The following is a 17,972-nucleotide window of genomic DNA, read 5'->3' as shown; positions in this document are numbered from 1 at the left end:
TTGGTGGTTTTTAAATTTTTTCCTTCACCTAATATCCCGAGATTATGAGTTCGAATTCCATCTCGATAAAAAAATAAATCGCAAGGCAGCAAATTCTGTCTTAAGGACAAAAGTTAAAGACCACCATTTTGAGGGACAAAAATGAAAGACCGCCCCCAGCGAACCCCAATCCTGCAAATTGTCCCACCCTTTATAAGACTCTACCCAACCCAAGTAAGAAAAGCCCAAAACACTTGCTATTAGCCCATCAGCTCCCTTTCATATACCGAAACCCTAAACACACAACATCCTCAAAAACCCTAGCCTCTTTCCTTCACACAGGTAAGCCAAAAAAAAACAACCTTAAGAAAAACAAAAATGGTGTCCGGTTCAGGCATCTCTGCAAGGAGAATAGTGGTGGATGCACGTCACCACATGCTTGGAAGACTTTCTTCCATTTTAGCTAAGGAATTGCTTAATGGACAGAGAGTTGTTGTTGTGAGATGTGAAGAGATTTGTCTGTCTGGTGGACTTGTCAGACAGAAAATGAAGTACCTTAGGTTCCTTAGGAAAAGAATGAATACTAAGCCTTCTCATGGTCCTATTCATTTTCGTGCTCCTTCTAAGATCCTCTGGCGCACCATCCGTGGGTAAGTTTTTTTTTTTCAGTTTGATGATTTTATTTGACTAAGTACTTGTTTTGTTGAAGGTATATTTATTTTGTGATTTTTATATTCAGTAGTAACAGTGTATACATATATGTGTATACATGGTTCATGTGCCTTTAGATCCTTTTGCTGCACCATCCGTGTGCTAGTTTGTTAATATTTTTTATTTTAAATTATAATTGATGATTTGCTTGAAGTAGTAATTGTGTATATAAATTCGTTGTTTGTAGATTTAATGAGGGTTTTATCTGTGTCATTCTGTAGTACTATAGGTACTTAGATACGTCTACCTACTTTATGTAATAAATTTTTTAAAATTTGGGAATCAGTTAGTAAGATAACAATTTTTCTCTACTAGGCATTGTAGAACTTTTTTCGGCTGGAGAGATGAAATGCTAAAAGATGGGAAATAATTAAATGATATTTTAAAGTGAAAGGCATAATGTACTGGTAGTTCGAGATTCATTGAAAGACTGATAAAATGGAATATTTTTTTCTTGGGTATGCTATATTTTTGTATTGACTATGCTTGGCCGCTCGCCTGTAGATGGAAATTGTAGATAAAATCTGATTTTAATTTGCAAATATTTCATACTTGCATGGTGATTCGGTATGCTATACGCTTTTTTATTGAGTATTTATCTGTGTTATGATTTGACGCGTGCGTGGTAGATAGAATTTTTAAGGATAAAAATGGCGAAGTATCTGATTTTAGCTTGCAGTACCCCGTACTTGTATAGTGTGTCCGGTATCGCCTTCATGGCCATTTTACGGAGTTTGTGTGAATCTACAAGTAAGATGCGATGAAACATATTGATACAAGCTATTTTATGTGAGTATGCTTGTCAATGAAGATATTTTACAAGTTGCTTATTGAATTTGTAGGAAGGATTCACTGATTATGGTTTAAGTTCATATACTATTCTATTGGTGGTTGATTTATTGGATGCTTGTGTCAAATTTCTCTTTCTGTGTTTGATCAGATGTAACTATTTTTTCTTAGGATGATTCCCCACAAAACTAAGCGTGGAGCAGCTGCTCTTGCCCGCTTGAAGGTTTATGAGGGTGTTCCACCACCATATGACAAAATCAAGAGGATGGTCATTCCTGATGCTCTCAAGTAAGTTGCAAGTCTGTTCAGGTGCTTACTTTATTTTAATATCAATGTTGCTAGCAATGACGTGTTTGCCCTTTTTTAATTCAGGGTCTTGAGACTCCAAGCAGGACACAAATATTGTCTCTTGGGTAAACTTTCATCCGAGGTTGGATGGAACCATTATGACACTATCAAGGTGAGTTTCTTGCTTTCTCATTTCTATTTCATTTCAACGCGCAGCCATTATTTATCCAATTGTTTTTGAACATTGCCTTTGAGAGAACAGAGCGAGCTTATGTAACAATGGTGCTCTAGTTCCGTTGCGGGCATATATTGATTTCGAGTCCTTTCTTTATCTCTGCAATTGTGTTCCATTGATTGTTTCCTTAGAAAGGTCTCACAATATCATAGTATCATTTTATTTCTATATAAAAAGCCATTATTTTCAGAATTTTGAATCTTTTGTCTGCATGTTATTGTGAATAGTTGGTAATAGGTCTCACATTGCTGATTTCACTTAGTGCCCTGCTTTCATAGTTGCATTCCTAATCGAAATTTGGATTTCATTTTTTGGTTTGTTTTTGTTTTCTGTGTTTATGTGGTCAGTAGTGTGTTGTTTGGATAGTTTGCTTAGTTCTAACTCTTGCAAACATGATTACTACAGGAGCTCGAGAACAAGAGAAAGGAGAGAGCCCAGGTTGCATACGAGAGGAGAAAGCAGTTGGCCAAACTCAGGGTTAAGGCAGAGAAAGCTGCTGAGGAGAAGCTCGGTCCTCAACTTGCAGTTATTGAACCTATTAAGTATTAGAGTGTAAACTTAGTTATCTGAGGTGAAATTTTGCTGGAGATTGAGATTTCAGCTTTTATCTGTTTTTAAAAGATGCTACATGTACTGCATGGTTCAGTTTTTGCTTTTAGTAATATTTTGAGCAGACTTCATTGTTTAACTATCTTTTCGAAGTTATTTATCGTATGGCTCTATTGATACTGCTTTGTTCTCTACTCCTTGCTAGTTTGCATCTTATATCTGGGTTTAGCTATAAGCTTTCAGTTTATTGATATTATGGTGTAGCTGCAAATCATTGAAGAACTTAAATGTAACTTTTTTGTTTGAGTTGCATTTAGTCCCCATCTGATATACACGATGCTGTAGTTCTCTTTGTTAGCAAGTGAGATTGGTTTCTCATCCTTTTGTAAAATTGCAAAGACCACTTTAAAAGTGCTTGAAAAATCAATTGGATCTAATTCCCTAACTCCACAAGTTCTCTACTACTTCAATAACTGATGGCTGAATCATACAGAAATTAAAACTTGTTAAATCATAAGCCGTGCATTGTTGTAAGTACAAACATTTCGTCTCAAATCAATACGCTTCTTGCACAAGTCATAAGCAAAGTCAGGATCATCTTTATCACAGGCCAGAGGAATAACTAAACGTCGCAAGATGAGGAAGACAAGGTCAGCTATAGGAATTCTCACTTACCATGTTTCTCCATTTAAGCTCAAATAACTTTGTTTTACACCCTTAAGATTTATAGATTAACCCATGCATCTGTATAAATTAACTCTGTCTTCCCTCATTTGAAATGCATTATGTTCTCTGCAATCATAATATTTTAACACATAATAATAATAGTAAACTGACCTATTGAAGTCTGAAGATATTAAATCTTCTCTCTAACAAACTTGCAATTAGGAGAAAGAAATACATCAAAGGTGGACAATTACTAGCTTAGGAAAAGACAACTTTGAAAGAAATCTGTATCAATCCATATCATCAAATCATTTTCTAGACATGTACAATAACTGATTACAAACGGCTAATAGAATGTCAATTAGGAGCACGTTTAGGAAATATTACCTTTTCGAGAACGGAGAGTTTGCTTGGTTTTTCTGTACAGAGAGTTCCTTCTTTTTGGCAACTTCTATTCATGATCAACTAAAGATCTGTTTCAACAGTGACAACTAAAAAATCATGGTACTAATATTAGCATATCCTGGTTATAAAATAGAGGCCGAGAACACCAGAAAACTCCTGACACAATGTAAAATTTGCATATAAGGACATAAGCAATATGCATCCGTAACATACCTGAACAAGACCCTCTTGATGTCCGACAGATTTTATAAGAGTTGAAGATAGATATAGAACAACTTCTCTTGCTAAAATAATAGCAGCTGACAAATAACTAAGAACGACAACAAAGACTTTCCAATGGCTTACACAAGCTCAAGATTAATGTAAGGGAAATAAATGTCCTGAGGAACCAATCAAGATTTCAGTGTTTATCATACAAAGTCCAAAATAAAATTCATAATATGAATGGATGATACACTAATTATTTACTGTATAGTAGCGGATGATACAGTAATTATTGAAGAAAACTCTATCCTCACATAATTATCAAACTAACAGTAAACTTCTTGATTGTAACTTCATTAGACTACTACTAACTGTATTTTAAAGTTATCTTGATTTTTGAATGACATAAAACCAACCTTAAAGACTATGTCGTACAAACTAAAGATCAAGACCAGACTCATTAAGAAAAGTATTTAAAAGACTCTGTCTAATAGCCTTGGACAGTTTTTTCAAGGCACGAAAAAACTGAAACAAAATTCTTGTAAATACAACCAAACAATGTTCTAAATTAACATAGTCGAAAAGTACTGCAGTAAAAAAAATAATATTCAAGAGTATTTCACACAAACGCAACGATCTATTTATCACATGGATATCAATCTAAGTGTAACTTTAGTATTTATAGTCTAAAGTGACATAGAATCCGAACTCGAGCGCGTTTCTGAAATTACAAACACAGCGGCAGCAGTAATCAGGCCACCAACCTAAAAAAATTAAACCTGAAAGCTATTCAAAGAGGTTTAACTCAGAGTTACTGAGAAATCAAAGTAAAACCTGTAATTTTACCTTTTAAAGAGATTAGTTTTGGGTGACATTAAATGAAAAAGGAAAAACGAAGAAATAACAAAGGTGACATATCATCAAATTTTTCTCAGCGTATGATAATATTAGATTGAAAGGAGCGTTGCTAAGCGAATCAGAAAAAGAACAGTAACCGAATAGCATAGTTACTTAGTAAACTCAATAAGTAAATTCAAGGACTAGCCATTACTGAACATACATCTTTCCTGTTCGCTGCAGTTTTTTATGACAACATTCCTCACTTGGGAAAACCCAGAGAGAAAAAAGAAATCTTGTTATCATCAATAATGCCAACATCCAAACAACTGATGCAAATAATTAGGGTCTTCCAGCAATCCTTTACAGTAGTCATATAAACTAAATTAATGTCGAACTTCTGTCATACCTGTTGTGTTAAATAAGGAACCTAGTGCTCCAGCATCATCAAATTGTTGAAAGAATGTACTAAAAGTTGCTATTCTTTTTAAAAAATGAATTGAAAATCTCAACATGATTGAACCAATTGAACTAAAGAAATCTTGGCTCAAGGAATAGGCAGAGAAACTCAGGAATAAAAAATAGCACTGATTCAGGAAACAAGAACCTAAAATCCTCTTTGCTTTGTGATCCAGCAACTTCAGGCACAAAAACTAAACAACTTGAAAGATATCAAACCTGATTTCTATCCATAATCAACATGAAACTAGTGAAAAAAAAAAAGAATATGAATCATCGAACGTTTTGTTCTTTTCTAGTCGGATGATAACAACTGAACCAATAGGGAACTTATAGCAACAAACTTGGTTCAAGGGGTATTCAACCTTGACCAAAAGCCACAAAAAGTATGCCTCTATATATTTGGCCAACAGAGAGATCAGGGAAACAATTTAAAAACCCAATTCTACAATCGATTGTTGAGAATGGATAAAGTGGAGCCCTCAAAAATCATCAGATTAACGAGATTATTGAATAATCACAATCATCCTTCTCTTTGTCTTCAATCAAAGATGCCAATAGACATTTGCTCAGTTCAGTACATACAACCAGACAACAAAACAAGCGAACTCTAGATTGAATCATAGAGAGCAAATCCACGACCGGGCAAAATCTGACATTTCACAACTGTAACTAATAGTTACAACGGCAGAAACTTACCTAGATGAGAAGGAAACTCAATGAATACTAGTTCCTTTTTCCAGTTACAGATGACGACGAGCGGAATAGTAGAGGATGAGCAGTGTTTTGAGAATCCATCATCAATCGAGAGAACAAGAATTTGTGCCTGCTCCAAATTGGCAAACTGAAAGCATTTTGGCAGAAGGCAGATCTCTTCTAAGAAAACTGAATTAGCAGCCTGATGGTCTTCTTATGTGTATCTTTTTATGTACTAAGCAGTATTTTAGTTTTAATGATCGGATGTTATGCTTTTTAAGGACCGGATATTATTCCTTCGTTAATATTGAACTTAAAATTAGTTTTAATGACTGATTTTTTTTGGTCGTTATAGGTGTGATTATAACGACGTGATCGCTAAAAGTCAAGTTTCTTGTAGTGATTAGGTGTTCCTGGAGTAAATTTCATGTGGCACTTCAACTCATCATAGAATATATTTGTAGCGCTGAAAGCATTTGAGAGCTGGAGCCTTTTTCACACTTTTGTTCTGAATTTTGCTCACCTGCACATACAAATAGTTTTTTGACCAATATCATCCCGATAGTTTTCGCCTCAACTTTCACTACATCCTTATAATATTTTACTTAACTGGAAACATCCTTAAGTTTCCCAAACTTAACCAAAAACATCCCTCTGTTAACTTTTCCATCTATATATTTAACGGAACTTGGACTATTTCCATTTTTACTAAGGTTCCTCATGGATAGTTACAGTGATCACTTCATGTTGATGTATACAGTATAGCATATGCACAACATAGCGGATGGTTTACATGAGAAAATCACTTTTGAAATTGAACTATATACTCTCCATCCTATTTATGTGACTTTTTCTTTTTTATCAATCTAAACAAGAATGATATTTTTCTATATTTAGTAATAATTTAATTTTGAAATGCTCATGTTACCCTTAAATATCTATGACCTTGTTTTTTTATCACAAGCTTTTCTTAAACTCCATTTCTTTTCTTTCTTAAACTCCATGTGCACAGCCAAATACTATTACATAAATTGGATCGGAGAGAGTATTAATTTGCAAAGACTGATCTAAATTACGCTTTCAATGGTTATCTTTGAATTATGCATTCAACAATCAGTTATTCTGTATGGCTACTCATTTTGTCCTACTTTATTCCCTGTGATTCTTCTTATTCCCTCCCACAATTTTTTACCCCTCTTTCATGATTTAGCCTTACAGATGAGGGATCTAATGATATGGATAGAATTTGTGAGGATTTGAACATAAAAAAAGGAGAAAATTTTGAAATGTTGCTGGTTTCATTCGTCCAATTAATCAGTCATGGAGTATTTTTACTCTTCGAAAGCTTGTGGAAAATTTGTTGAATAACAAGAACAAGAACAAGCGATGCACATGAGAAAAAGAAAGGGATGTTTTTGGTTAAGACAGGAAACTTAAGTTATATTTTCCGTTAAGTGAGATATTATAAGGATATAGTGAAAATTGAGGTAAAACAATAGGGTTGATATTGGTCAAAAGCTCCTCTTTAGTTTGTTACTTCTTGAAATTGAGAAATTCACAAGGTTTTCCACATGGTACACATGTATGGCATGAAGTTTGGGCTGAAATAGGCCTTCATGTGTCTAAGAATGTGTTAATCCCTTTAATATTGCAATAACCTAATTTTTAAATAAGAGTTTATTTGTTAATTTTAGCTAAAAAAGAATTAAAAAGAAAATAGAAAAGAAATTTAGCGGGCCAAGTTCAAAAAGGGGCAAAAAAAAAAAAAGAGATATAATGGCTTCTAAGCCATCTGACGTGAGGAGCAACAAAAACAAATAGAAGCAGAACGCAAACAGGAAAGGAAACGCAGTAGAGGAAAAAAAGAAGAAGGGGAGAAAAAGAAAGGTGAAGAGGAGAAAAATAGGGATTCTCCACCTAAATCATCAAGGTAATGACTCTAATCTTTTATTTAAATTTATTACATAATTATGGGTGAATCTTTATGATGAAAATATGAGGATATTTTGAGGAATTAAAAAAGTTTAGCTATAGAATTATTCAATCAAAATCATTGATTTGAAAGGGCAAATAGTGTCGGATTTTAGACTTCTATATATCGTTGGAATCCTCTCGTTAAGGCCTTCCCGAAAACCTGTGTCTTGTCGAGTTTTGAACACATTGACCAGAGGACGTTTTTGTCCCTTAAAATTTGACTTTAACCGTTTAAGCCTCTAAAAATATAGAAAAATTTGACCATTCTAAATCCGTTTTTGTGTAATTTGAGGTAATTCGGGGACTCAACAACGCAGTTTTGATTTATCGGGAAGTGTGCTTGAATTGTAAATTTGAGGTAAGTGACACTTTAAGCTTTGGGTACTTGCTTTTCAAAAACCCGTTTTAAAATTATGTTTTGTCTACCTGGTCCATGTATTGGGACGAGCGTGTGTTTGGCAGAATCGGTGGTCTTTCAGGCCAGTTGCATATACTTTATTTTCAAATATTCTAAAACTCTCTTTATAAATTGTTTCGTAATGTGATACGGCTGTGAGCCATGAGATTGGGGCATTGTGTATGCTTCCCTTTAGCATTGTGTATGCTTCTTAATTTTACTGGGCATTATGTATGCTCCCCTTAGTATTGTGTATGCTTCTTGATTTTATTGAGGCATTGTGTATGCTTCTCGAGCATTGTGTATGCTTCTTGATATATTTGACACATTGTGTATGTTGTTGTGGATTCGTGGTGTTGATAAATTCTTTAACTGCTGTTATGACAGGTCCTTAGTGTAAATTGTGTTGAGATATATACTATTCTTGATAAATGATTGTTTGGACCTTATCGGATATTATATTACGATATAATTCTCGTACACAATATAAAGTGCTTGTTGTGTGTTTGTATTTTCTAACACTTGTTCCAGAGATATTTAGAGTGGAGGGTCACGAATCTTACTGAGTTATATTTACATATAGCTCACTCCTTACCTGCAGGCTGCATGTCCATGCAGATACTATTGGTGACGACGAAGCTAGTAGCTCACGAGTTTGCTAGAGTTAATCTATTGGTTGAGGTGAGCCGCCGCTTTGTTCGTGGAGGCTACCAAAAGTGTCTTTATCATTTATTTATTAATGTGTTTTTTTCTTTTGGGATTTACAAACCCAAGTCTTTTTTAATTCTCTTAGATGCTCCATGGTCTAGTGTGGGATTTGGGTAAGAGTATTTGGTCAATATTTTGAGACACTAATTATCCGTAATTAATTATTATATTATTTGAGTGCTTATTTAATTTGGTTAATGCTGCAAAATTATGGTTAAGATATGAAAATGTGATTCGCCTGGCCGGTGGTGTGTGCTGGGTGCCAATCACGTCTAGGGGTATTTTGGGACGTGACAAATATAGAATGGTCTGGTATGTCTGCTAAGTTAGGTTACCCCAGTTTTCCTTCCTGAGTGTCTCTCCACATCCTATATTGGAGACAAGTAGACAACTTAAACTTTCTTTATTACCTTAGTTATCTTAAATTTTCATCTTATTTGTATTCATGTCTTGCTTGTTGCTCTTTTTGATAAGGTAAATGATTTTATTTATGATGGGAGAAATTTGGTATACAAGCTAGCCGTATACCAAAAAGAAGGGAACCTAACCAGAATATTGTTCTCTACGAAAGAAAACCAATCATCTATAACACAAGAGCACCTTATGGGTGGTGTCATCTTATTTGCATTCATATCTTGCTTGTTGCCTTTGCAGTTCATGTGATTATTAGATATGTTTTGATACATCATTTGATTTGTGGCTAATGATGCACTTGATTTCGACTAACAGGTTGAAGCAAAAGATCACCAGCGTTTCCCAAACATCTAATGCAATTTTGCTGAAGGCCCGTTTGACTGCACTAAAGAAGAGGGAGAGGAAGTATTGCAGAAATAAATAAAGAGATTGGATTCAAATTTTCTGCATCCCCTTCATATTTACATTACCACTATTTATAACAGTGTAATGGAATTTTCTCTGTAACAAATCACTATTCTACTGGTACTTAAAATAAAATTATTTAGATCAGCCCATCACTTTGTGCAAGTCATGTGCATTTACTTAAAATATTTACAACAGCCCATCATATCACATTGTGGAGCCATGTGATGTTACTTCAAATGTGTCTGTACTCCTTGTTTCCATGTGCTTTTACTTTCCATGTGTTTGTACTCCTTGTTTTCTCCGAGGAAATGAAGACTAAAACAAATGCAGTTCAAGTTTCTCTTTCTTCTTCAAATGAAGACCAGCAGTTCAAGTTTCTCTTTCTTCTTCACTAATGGAGAATGCTTCTTCCTTGTCCAATGTTTATGTAATTCCAACACCCCCCCTCAAATTGGAGGGGGAGGAACGAACACCCAATTTGCTTAACAAGAAACGATGAGAAGAAGCGGGTAAAGGCTTAGTAAAGAGATCGGCAGATTGAGACGAAGATGGAAGAAAAGAGAGTGAGATCAAGCCATTGAGATACTGTTGACGGACGAAGTGGCAGTCAAGATCGACGTGCTTCGTCCGTTCATGAAAGACGGGATTTTTAGCGATATGTATCGCCGCCTGGCTATCGGAAAATAGAGGAATTGGAAGAGAAATGGGTAGATCTAGGTCGGAGAAGAGACGAACAAGCCATGTGAGTTCTGCTACTACTCGTCGCATGGATCGGTACTCCGCCTCGGCAGAGGAAAGGGAAAGGGAGGTTTGTTTTTTAGATTTCCAAGAAATGGGAGATCCACCGAGCGTGACATAAAAGCCACTGATAGATCTGCGTGAGTCCGGGCAAGTAGCCCAGTCAGAATCGCAAAAGGCGAGTAAAGAAAGAGAAGGTGAAGAATTTAAAAAAAATGCCTAGACCTGGGTCGTTGAGAAGGTACCGGAGAACATGATGAGCAGCGTTAAGATGAGCTTTGTGAGGGTTTTGCATATACTGACTAAGGTGTTGAACGGAGAATGAGATGTCGGGACGGGTATGAGTAAGAAAATTGAGTTGTCCTATTAACCTCCGGTAAGCAGTAACATCGGAAAGAGGTTCACCCATTTCTGCTTGTAACTTGTGGTAAGGATCCAAAGGGGATGAAACTGGTTTCAAACCGAGACAGTTGTATTCAGAGAAGAGTTCAAGTAAAAATTTGCGCTGATTGAGGATTAGTCCCTGTGGCTCGCGGATGATCTCAATTCCTAAGAAGTAATGTAAGTCACCCAAGTCTTTGATTCTAAATTCTGAGTCTAGGAATGATTTTAACTCATCGAGTTCTGCTTTGTTGTTTCCTGTAAGTAGTATATCATCCACATAAACTGCTAAAATTGAAATAGAAGAATTGTGCACTTTGTAGAACAGTGAATAATCATTCAATGAATGTGTAAAACCTTTAAACTTTAAAGCTGCAGTTAAGCGTGAATACCATTGTCGTGACGCCTGTTTTAAGCCGTATAACGATTTCTTAAGACGACAAACTTGACTAGGATCAAAAACTTTCAAACCAGCTGGAAATTGCATATACAATTCTTCGTCTAATTCCCCATGTAAGAACGCATTATTTACGTCCAACTGGAAAAGGCCCCAACCTTTCTTAATTGCCAATGCTAGGACACATCTGATAGTTGTTATCTTAACAACAGGACTGAAAGTTTCAGTGAAATCTATGCCTTCTTTTTGTATATCACCCCTGACAACTAACCGAGCTTTGAGTCTTTCCACAGTACCATTGGAGTTCAATTTCACTTTATAAACCCATTTTGTAGGCAAAGCCTTTTTCCCGGGTGGTAAAGAGACAACTTCCCAAGTGTCATTAGTGATCAAGGCTTCTAGTTCCTTAGTCATAGCATCCTGCCAACCTGGATATAAAATAGCTTGGGAAAAAGTGGTAGGTTCTTGAATATGTGACAAAGAATTAATGTAGGATTGGTTTGAGGTAGACAGAGCAGAGAAAGCAATAGAAGATACTTCTAGAGAGGAGGTGAAACAGGATTCTGAGACATTAGAAAGGTGAATACTGTCACACACATAGTCTTTCAAGTAAGCTGGTGTCTTGACTGACCTGGTTGACCTTCTAAGAGTAGTAGGATTCAGAATAGGTGTAGATGGTGTAGGTGGAACCATAGGACCATGAGAATCAGTGTTTGCAGGACTAGTAGAATGTGTGGGACTAGGAGGAGAGGGAGGTTGATCAATTGCAGCAGTTGGAGATGGATTAGGATCATCTTCAGTAGTAAAAGAAGGTACAGAGGTATCAGGCTGATCATGAGCTAAATGTTCATTAGGGTCATCTAAAGGAAAAGTAGGCACTGTGATGGGGTTAGAAGAAAATGGAAAAATTGATTCATAGAAAATCACATTCCTAGAGATAATGAACTTTTTGGTTTTGAGGCTAAACATCTTGTATCCTTTCTTCCCAAAGGGATACCCAAGGAAAATGCATAGTTCTGCCCTAGGAGCCAATTTATTTCTACCTTGTGAAAGAGTGGAGGTAAAGTCAAAACACCCAAAACATTTCAAATGAGAGTAAGTGGGGCAGACACCAAAAAGTTTTTCATAAGGTGTTTTAAAAGACAATACTTTAGTAGGACATCTGTTAATAATGTAAGTTGCAGTCATGAGTGCATCCCCCCAAAACTTATGAGGCAAATTTGATTGGAAAAGCAAGGCTCTACAAACTTCTAGGAGATGCTTGTGTTTCCTCTCCACAACACCATTTTGTTGTGGAGTGGCTACACATGAGGTTTGATGCAAAATTCCTTGAGAGGAAAGAAAACTAGAACTTTCAAAATTGGATCCTAGCTCCCATGCATTATCAGATCTTATGATCTTGACCCTTTTATTGAACTGTCTTTCTGTCATTGTCAAAAAACTCTTAAGAATGGGAAAAGCATTGCTTTTGGTGGATAATAAGAAGGTCCAAGTTCCTCTTGTAAAGTCATCTACTATGGTAAGAAAGTGTTTATATCCATAATAGGTAGGAGTTTTATAGGGTCCCCAAGTATCAATATGAATTAAATCAAAAGGTTGTTTAGTAGAAGTATGACTGTTAGGAAAAGGAAGTTTGTGTTGTCTAGCCAAAGGACAAACAGAACAAGGAACAGAAAATTGTGAACACAAACTGAAGGGGATTCCATTGATATTTCTCATAGTTGAAAGAGGCATATGGCCCAACCTTACATGCCATAACTGGCTTTGTGCATTACAAGCAGAATAACAAGAAACAGTGGATGAAATATCCTTTTTGAAATGAAAACTAGTACTAGAAGTCAGGCTAGCATAGGCAGAGGCTGTTGGAATCCTATATTTGAGAATATAAAGTCCATTTTGACTCTCACCAAGAAGAATTGGGCTCTTCATTGAAGGGCCCTGCATAAAACAATGATCAGTGGTGAATAAAAAGAATTTAGAAAACTGTTTACACAGCTTATACACAGATAAAAGATTGAAGTGGAAACTTGGAACAAAAAGGACATTATGTATAACAAAATTAGAGAACAACTTTATGGAACCTGAGTAAAAACTTTAACATGTTGAGAGTTTGGCAACTTAAAAGAGATAGGTTTTGGTAGAGGTGTAAGATTAAAAAAGAAATTTTTGTTATAGCTCATGTGGTCACTTGCACCTGAGTCTATGATCCAGGTGTGTTTAGAAAAGATCTTCTGATTGACTTTAGAATTTAAAGAAAATGGACTAGGACTGAAATTTATACCAACACAGTTTGCAGTTGCTGTGGCCTCAGAAACAGAACCTTGTTCACTTTTGTTTATATGTTGTAACATCTGCATCACCTGGGCAAGCTGCTCATTGGAAAGCAAATTTCCTTGCACCTCTGTGTCTTTAAAAGTCTCTCCATAATCATTTGTTGAAACTGCATTTCCTTGTGCACAGTTCTGAAAATTCTTTTGCTTAGTAAACTTGAAATTAGGTGGGAAACCATGTAGCTTATAGCATTTATCAATCAAGTGCCCAGTTTTCTTGCAATATTTGCAAATGAGAGAAGATTTCTTGTTATCATAACCAATCCTTTGTCCCCTAAAATCAGTAGAGAAAGTCCTCTGTCCATTACTTGTATTTGTAGCAACAAAAGAGGAAGATTCCCCTGGATATTTTGGTGTGTTATGGACTTCTCTTTGTTTTTCTTCTTGAATTAAAAGTGCATAAGCATTTGAAACAGTAGGTAGAGGTGCAATCATTAGAATGTTTCCTCTTGCACCACAGTAAGTATCATTTAAACCCATTAGAAATTTAAGTAACCTTTCATCTTGCTTAAACTTGATATTCTTTTCTTTTGCTCCACATGAACATTCACAAAGACATGGTGAAAAAGAATCCAAGGTATCCAACTCATCCCAGAGTCGTTTCATCTTGGTAAAATAGGTTGCAATATCAGATGCACCTTGAGTAAGGTCACTAAGCTCCTTTTGGAGTTGAAAAAGTCTAGCACCTGAGCTTTGGCCAAATATTGCCTCCAATTCTGCCCAGATATCTTTAGAAGTAGAATAATATAGAACACTTTCTGAAATTTCCTTAGATAAAGAGTTTAATAACCAAGAAATGACCATATTGTTGGCCCTAGACCAAGCTCTGTGCAGATCAGTTCCTGCACTTGGTTCTGGGGCAGATCCATCAACAAAACCAGATTTATTTTTTGCTGTTAAGGCTATCCACATTCCTCTTTTCCATCCACCAAAACTCCTGCCATCAAACACTGTATTGGTTAACAGTGTGCCAGGAGAATCAGATGGTGAAATAAAGAATGGATGAGAGGAATTAATGAGTTCATTCTGTGTACTGCTGGCAGCTGAATTGGGAACTTGGGTCCCAACAACAACATTAGCATTTTCTGTCATTGTAACAGAGATGAATCAGATGAAATTAAAACAAGAAGGAAACAAAAAATTAAAATAAAACAGAGGGATTCAGATTGAATGCCCTGATACCATATTGCAGAAATAAATAAAGAGATTGGATTCAAATTTTCTGCATCCCCTTCATATTTACATTACCACTATTTATAACAGTGTAAGGGAATTTTCTCTGTAACAAATCACTATTCTACTGGTACTTAAGATAAAATTATTTAGATCAGCCCATCACTTTGTGCAAGTCATGTGCATTTACTTAAAATATTTACAACAGCCCATCATATCACATTGTGGAGCCATGTGCTGTTACTTCAAATGTGTCTGTACTCCTTGTTTTCATGTGCTTTTACTTTCCATGTGTCTGTACTCCTTGTTTTCTCCGAGGAAATGAAGACTAAAACAAATGCAGTTCAAGTTTCTCTTTCTTCTTCAAATGAAGACCAGCAGTTCAAGTTTCTCTTTCTTCTTCAATAATGGAGAATGCTTCTTCCTTGTCCAATGTTTATGTAATTCCAACAGGAAGGCTGCTGATTCTGACAAAAAAATAGAGAATTCAAAAAAGAAACTCCCAAAGCCTCTACATGAACTTTAATCCTTTGGTTTATTCCCACATTTTGTTTCTAGGATAGTGTTGTAGGATTTGTCCTCCATTTGGGGTGATAAGTCTGAATTCAACAAAAGATGGGGAAAATGAATTCATCTAATTTGCAACCATTTTGTATGCTTTAGTATCTTCTTGTTTCTACTTTATATTTTCTTCCTTTTTTACGATTTTGTTTATGACGTAAGCACCTTTTTTTTTTTTTTTTTAAATTTACTTTCTATCTTATGTTCTTTTACGAATTGTCCCTTTAACTTCTTATTAACTTAAAAATTAAGGATAGAGGCAAAGGAGGCGATTTTTCTAAAGTAAAAATTGTCCACTATTAATAGTGTTATAGCCCATTTTAACCGAAGTCAAAATGGTTTATAATATTCTGATAATTCCTGGGTTAATTAAATTAAGGAGTCGCCACCTAATTATTTATGATAAATCAGGACACCTAAAGTTTACTAAAGTTATTATCTAAAATTAACTATATTTATGGTCTACTAAACTTATGAGATTCTAGGTAAGAGTTCAATTAATCTAAAGGGAAGGTATTAAGCATCCTTTAATATCCCATTAACAATGATTAACCGGCCGACTTAATTAATTAGGCTAAATGTAAAGTGTTTTAAAAACCTCCAAGAGAAAAACATAAGATTAGTCGTACTATCAAATGTAGAAGACATGGAAATTTATTTGGAAAATTGTGGCTCATAGGAAAACAAAGTGTCTGAATACCGTAAGTTTCAAATCTAAAGCTTGATTAAAGGACTTGAGCTTTCAAAGCATTTGGCAAAGCATGCAGGAAATGTTTGACTTGAGTTTAAAAAAATTGGGTAAAGGCATGTCTTGAAATGATCTTGTGAAAACTTGTAAAATACATATTTTAATGTTTCTGGGAACTAATTTGAACTCAACCATAAGTCATTTTAGAGTTAAAAATATTTGGTTAGCAAATCATCCTATGGGTTTTAGTCATTGGTTTTAAATCATTAATTAGAGATAAACACCTATGTGATCAAACAAACTACACAATGTTCAGGAGCATCAAGTAAGATACCAAATAGATAACACATACAAGGCACTTAATTAATCGGCAAAATTAAAGTAATGTAGCAATTGTTTGCTGCTCTCTTTTATGCTATCGGTCGGACGATTTAGAAAGAGAGGGTGAGAAAGTGTAAGAGCGAATGAAGGTTCAGGTATAGCGACGACATTGAGTCTCAAACAAAACTCCTTTCGGCTCCTATGAGTGTTGTCGTTGAGTCTCAAAACAAAACTCTTCGGCTCCAGTGTGTCATGCAAAACAAAGAGAAGAAAGTAAATATGAGTTAGAAGGGAACATATGCTTCTTAATGAATATTAAAATCAGAGGGTAAATACACAATTTGCAAACTCAGACCGAAACAAATATTTACAAATGTCACGGTAACCAGAATCATAAAAGTCCAATTCTTTGTTAACAGAAGGGTCCTTAAGTTTTGATTCTACTGTAAATAACTTTTTTAAACTTATAATATTCATTATGAACTAATAAGGACTTTCACTTCAGGTCATAAAATCTATAGTGTGATATCCGTTCATGTACTTAAGTTAACTAATTTAAAATAGAATGACATTTAACACATAATCTAATACATAGTTTCTAACAGTGAAAATCTCCTACCAATATAATTTTTAACACATGGAAAAGACTAAAAACATTCTGTCCGTGAACCACATTCAGTTTTTAGTGACTAGAGGAAGAAACTTCCAGCATGATTCTTCTATACATTAGACTCCAATCAAGAATGTGATCCAAAATAGGTGTATGTGAGACATAGAACACCAAGAAACCTGTTTTCTATTATATTCAGTACTATAATTTCTGGAGATTCAAGACCATAGATGAAACACATTATAACAACTGTCAAATTTGACTACAACAGGGCCTTAAAACATAGTTATTCTTAAATAAAACAAAACATTTAACAGAGAAAATCCAAAATAGCGTTAGATTTACCTCTTGTGGGTGCAATGAACTAGAACGTCAGGGTCCCGAATCTACTCTTTCGTTATGAACAGATTCGAAGCTAGAGTCGGATAAGTTCGAGTACCTTTGGGGTGGGTAAAATTCACCTAGAAAGAAAAGAAAGCTTTGGAAGATGAAGAGAGTATTTTCAAGGTGTCAAGGTGGCTAAAAATTCCTCTCCTCTTTGCTGAAGATATAAGTTAATATTTATAGGAGAAAAAGGCTAGGGTTTGGAGCGGGAAATCAAAATAGAGTTTCAAAATAGCCATTTGGCTTTAGCAGTTGGTCACGGTAGAAGTAGCGGCAAGCAAGGACGAAAAGTTTCACCTTTCATTTGTCTTCATGTGGGATTTCAAAGGTTCTTGTGATTTTTGCACAGATACTCTTCAATGATCTTTGACTTTTGATGAGAGAGTTAAAGAGGAAGGAGAGAGGTTTGAAACTTTTACACCAAAATGGAGAAACAATCTTCTGAAAGGGCTAAGAAGAGTTTGACTTTTGTCCAAAAGAATAATGAGAACAGAGAGAAGGTGCGGCTGCTGTTTTTGAATTAGGTTTAGGAAATAGGATAGAAGATATTGTGGGTTGGTCTCCAACATTGATGATTAATTAACTAAGTGGGCTGCGGATACACGACTTGGGCTCGTAACAAATGGGCTTCAAATAGCTGAAATTGTTGGGTATTTTCTTCTTCTAATTA

General features: G+C 35.3%; 1 protein-coding gene across 1 annotated transcript; it reads left to right on the top strand.

Annotated features, from left to right (window-relative positions):
- Positions 1–277: 277 nt before the first annotated feature.
- LOC132640258 (large ribosomal subunit protein uL13w-like) lies at positions 278–2,733 on the top strand. The gene is made up of 4 exons (XM_060356773.1): positions 278–629; positions 1,651–1,767; positions 1,852–1,939; positions 2,408–2,733. Exons 1-4 carry the CDS (start codon positions 358–360, stop codon positions 2,549–2,551), a joined length of 621 nt encoding a protein of 206 aa, XP_060212756.1. The 5' UTR covers positions 278–357; the 3' UTR covers positions 2,552–2,733.
- The last annotated feature ends 15,239 nt before the right edge of the window (positions 2,734–17,972 follow it).

This window comes from Lycium barbarum, chromosome 5 (genome assembly GCF_019175385.1).
Source record: "Lycium barbarum isolate Lr01 chromosome 5, ASM1917538v2, whole genome shotgun sequence".
NCBI classification, from domain to species: Eukaryota; Viridiplantae; Streptophyta; class Magnoliopsida; order Solanales; family Solanaceae; genus Lycium; species Lycium barbarum.
The sequence above is the reverse complement of the archived record's forward strand: the minus strand, read 5'-3'. Positions and strand labels throughout refer to the sequence as shown.

Excerpts from the sequence above, each read along its gene's own strand:
- LOC132640258 (XM_060356773.1), top strand. The coding sequence starts at position 358 with ATGGTGTCCGGTTCAGGCATCTCTGCAAGGAGAATAGTGGTGGATGCA. Across the intron at positions 630-1,650 it reads CTCTGGCGCACCATCCGTGG|GATGATTCCCCACAAAACTA; the intron begins GTAAGTTTTTTT and ends ATTTTTTCTTAG. Across the intron at positions 1,768-1,851 it reads GTCATTCCTGATGCTCTCAA|GGTCTTGAGACTCCAAGCAG; the intron begins GTAAGTTGCAAG and ends TTTTTAATTCAG.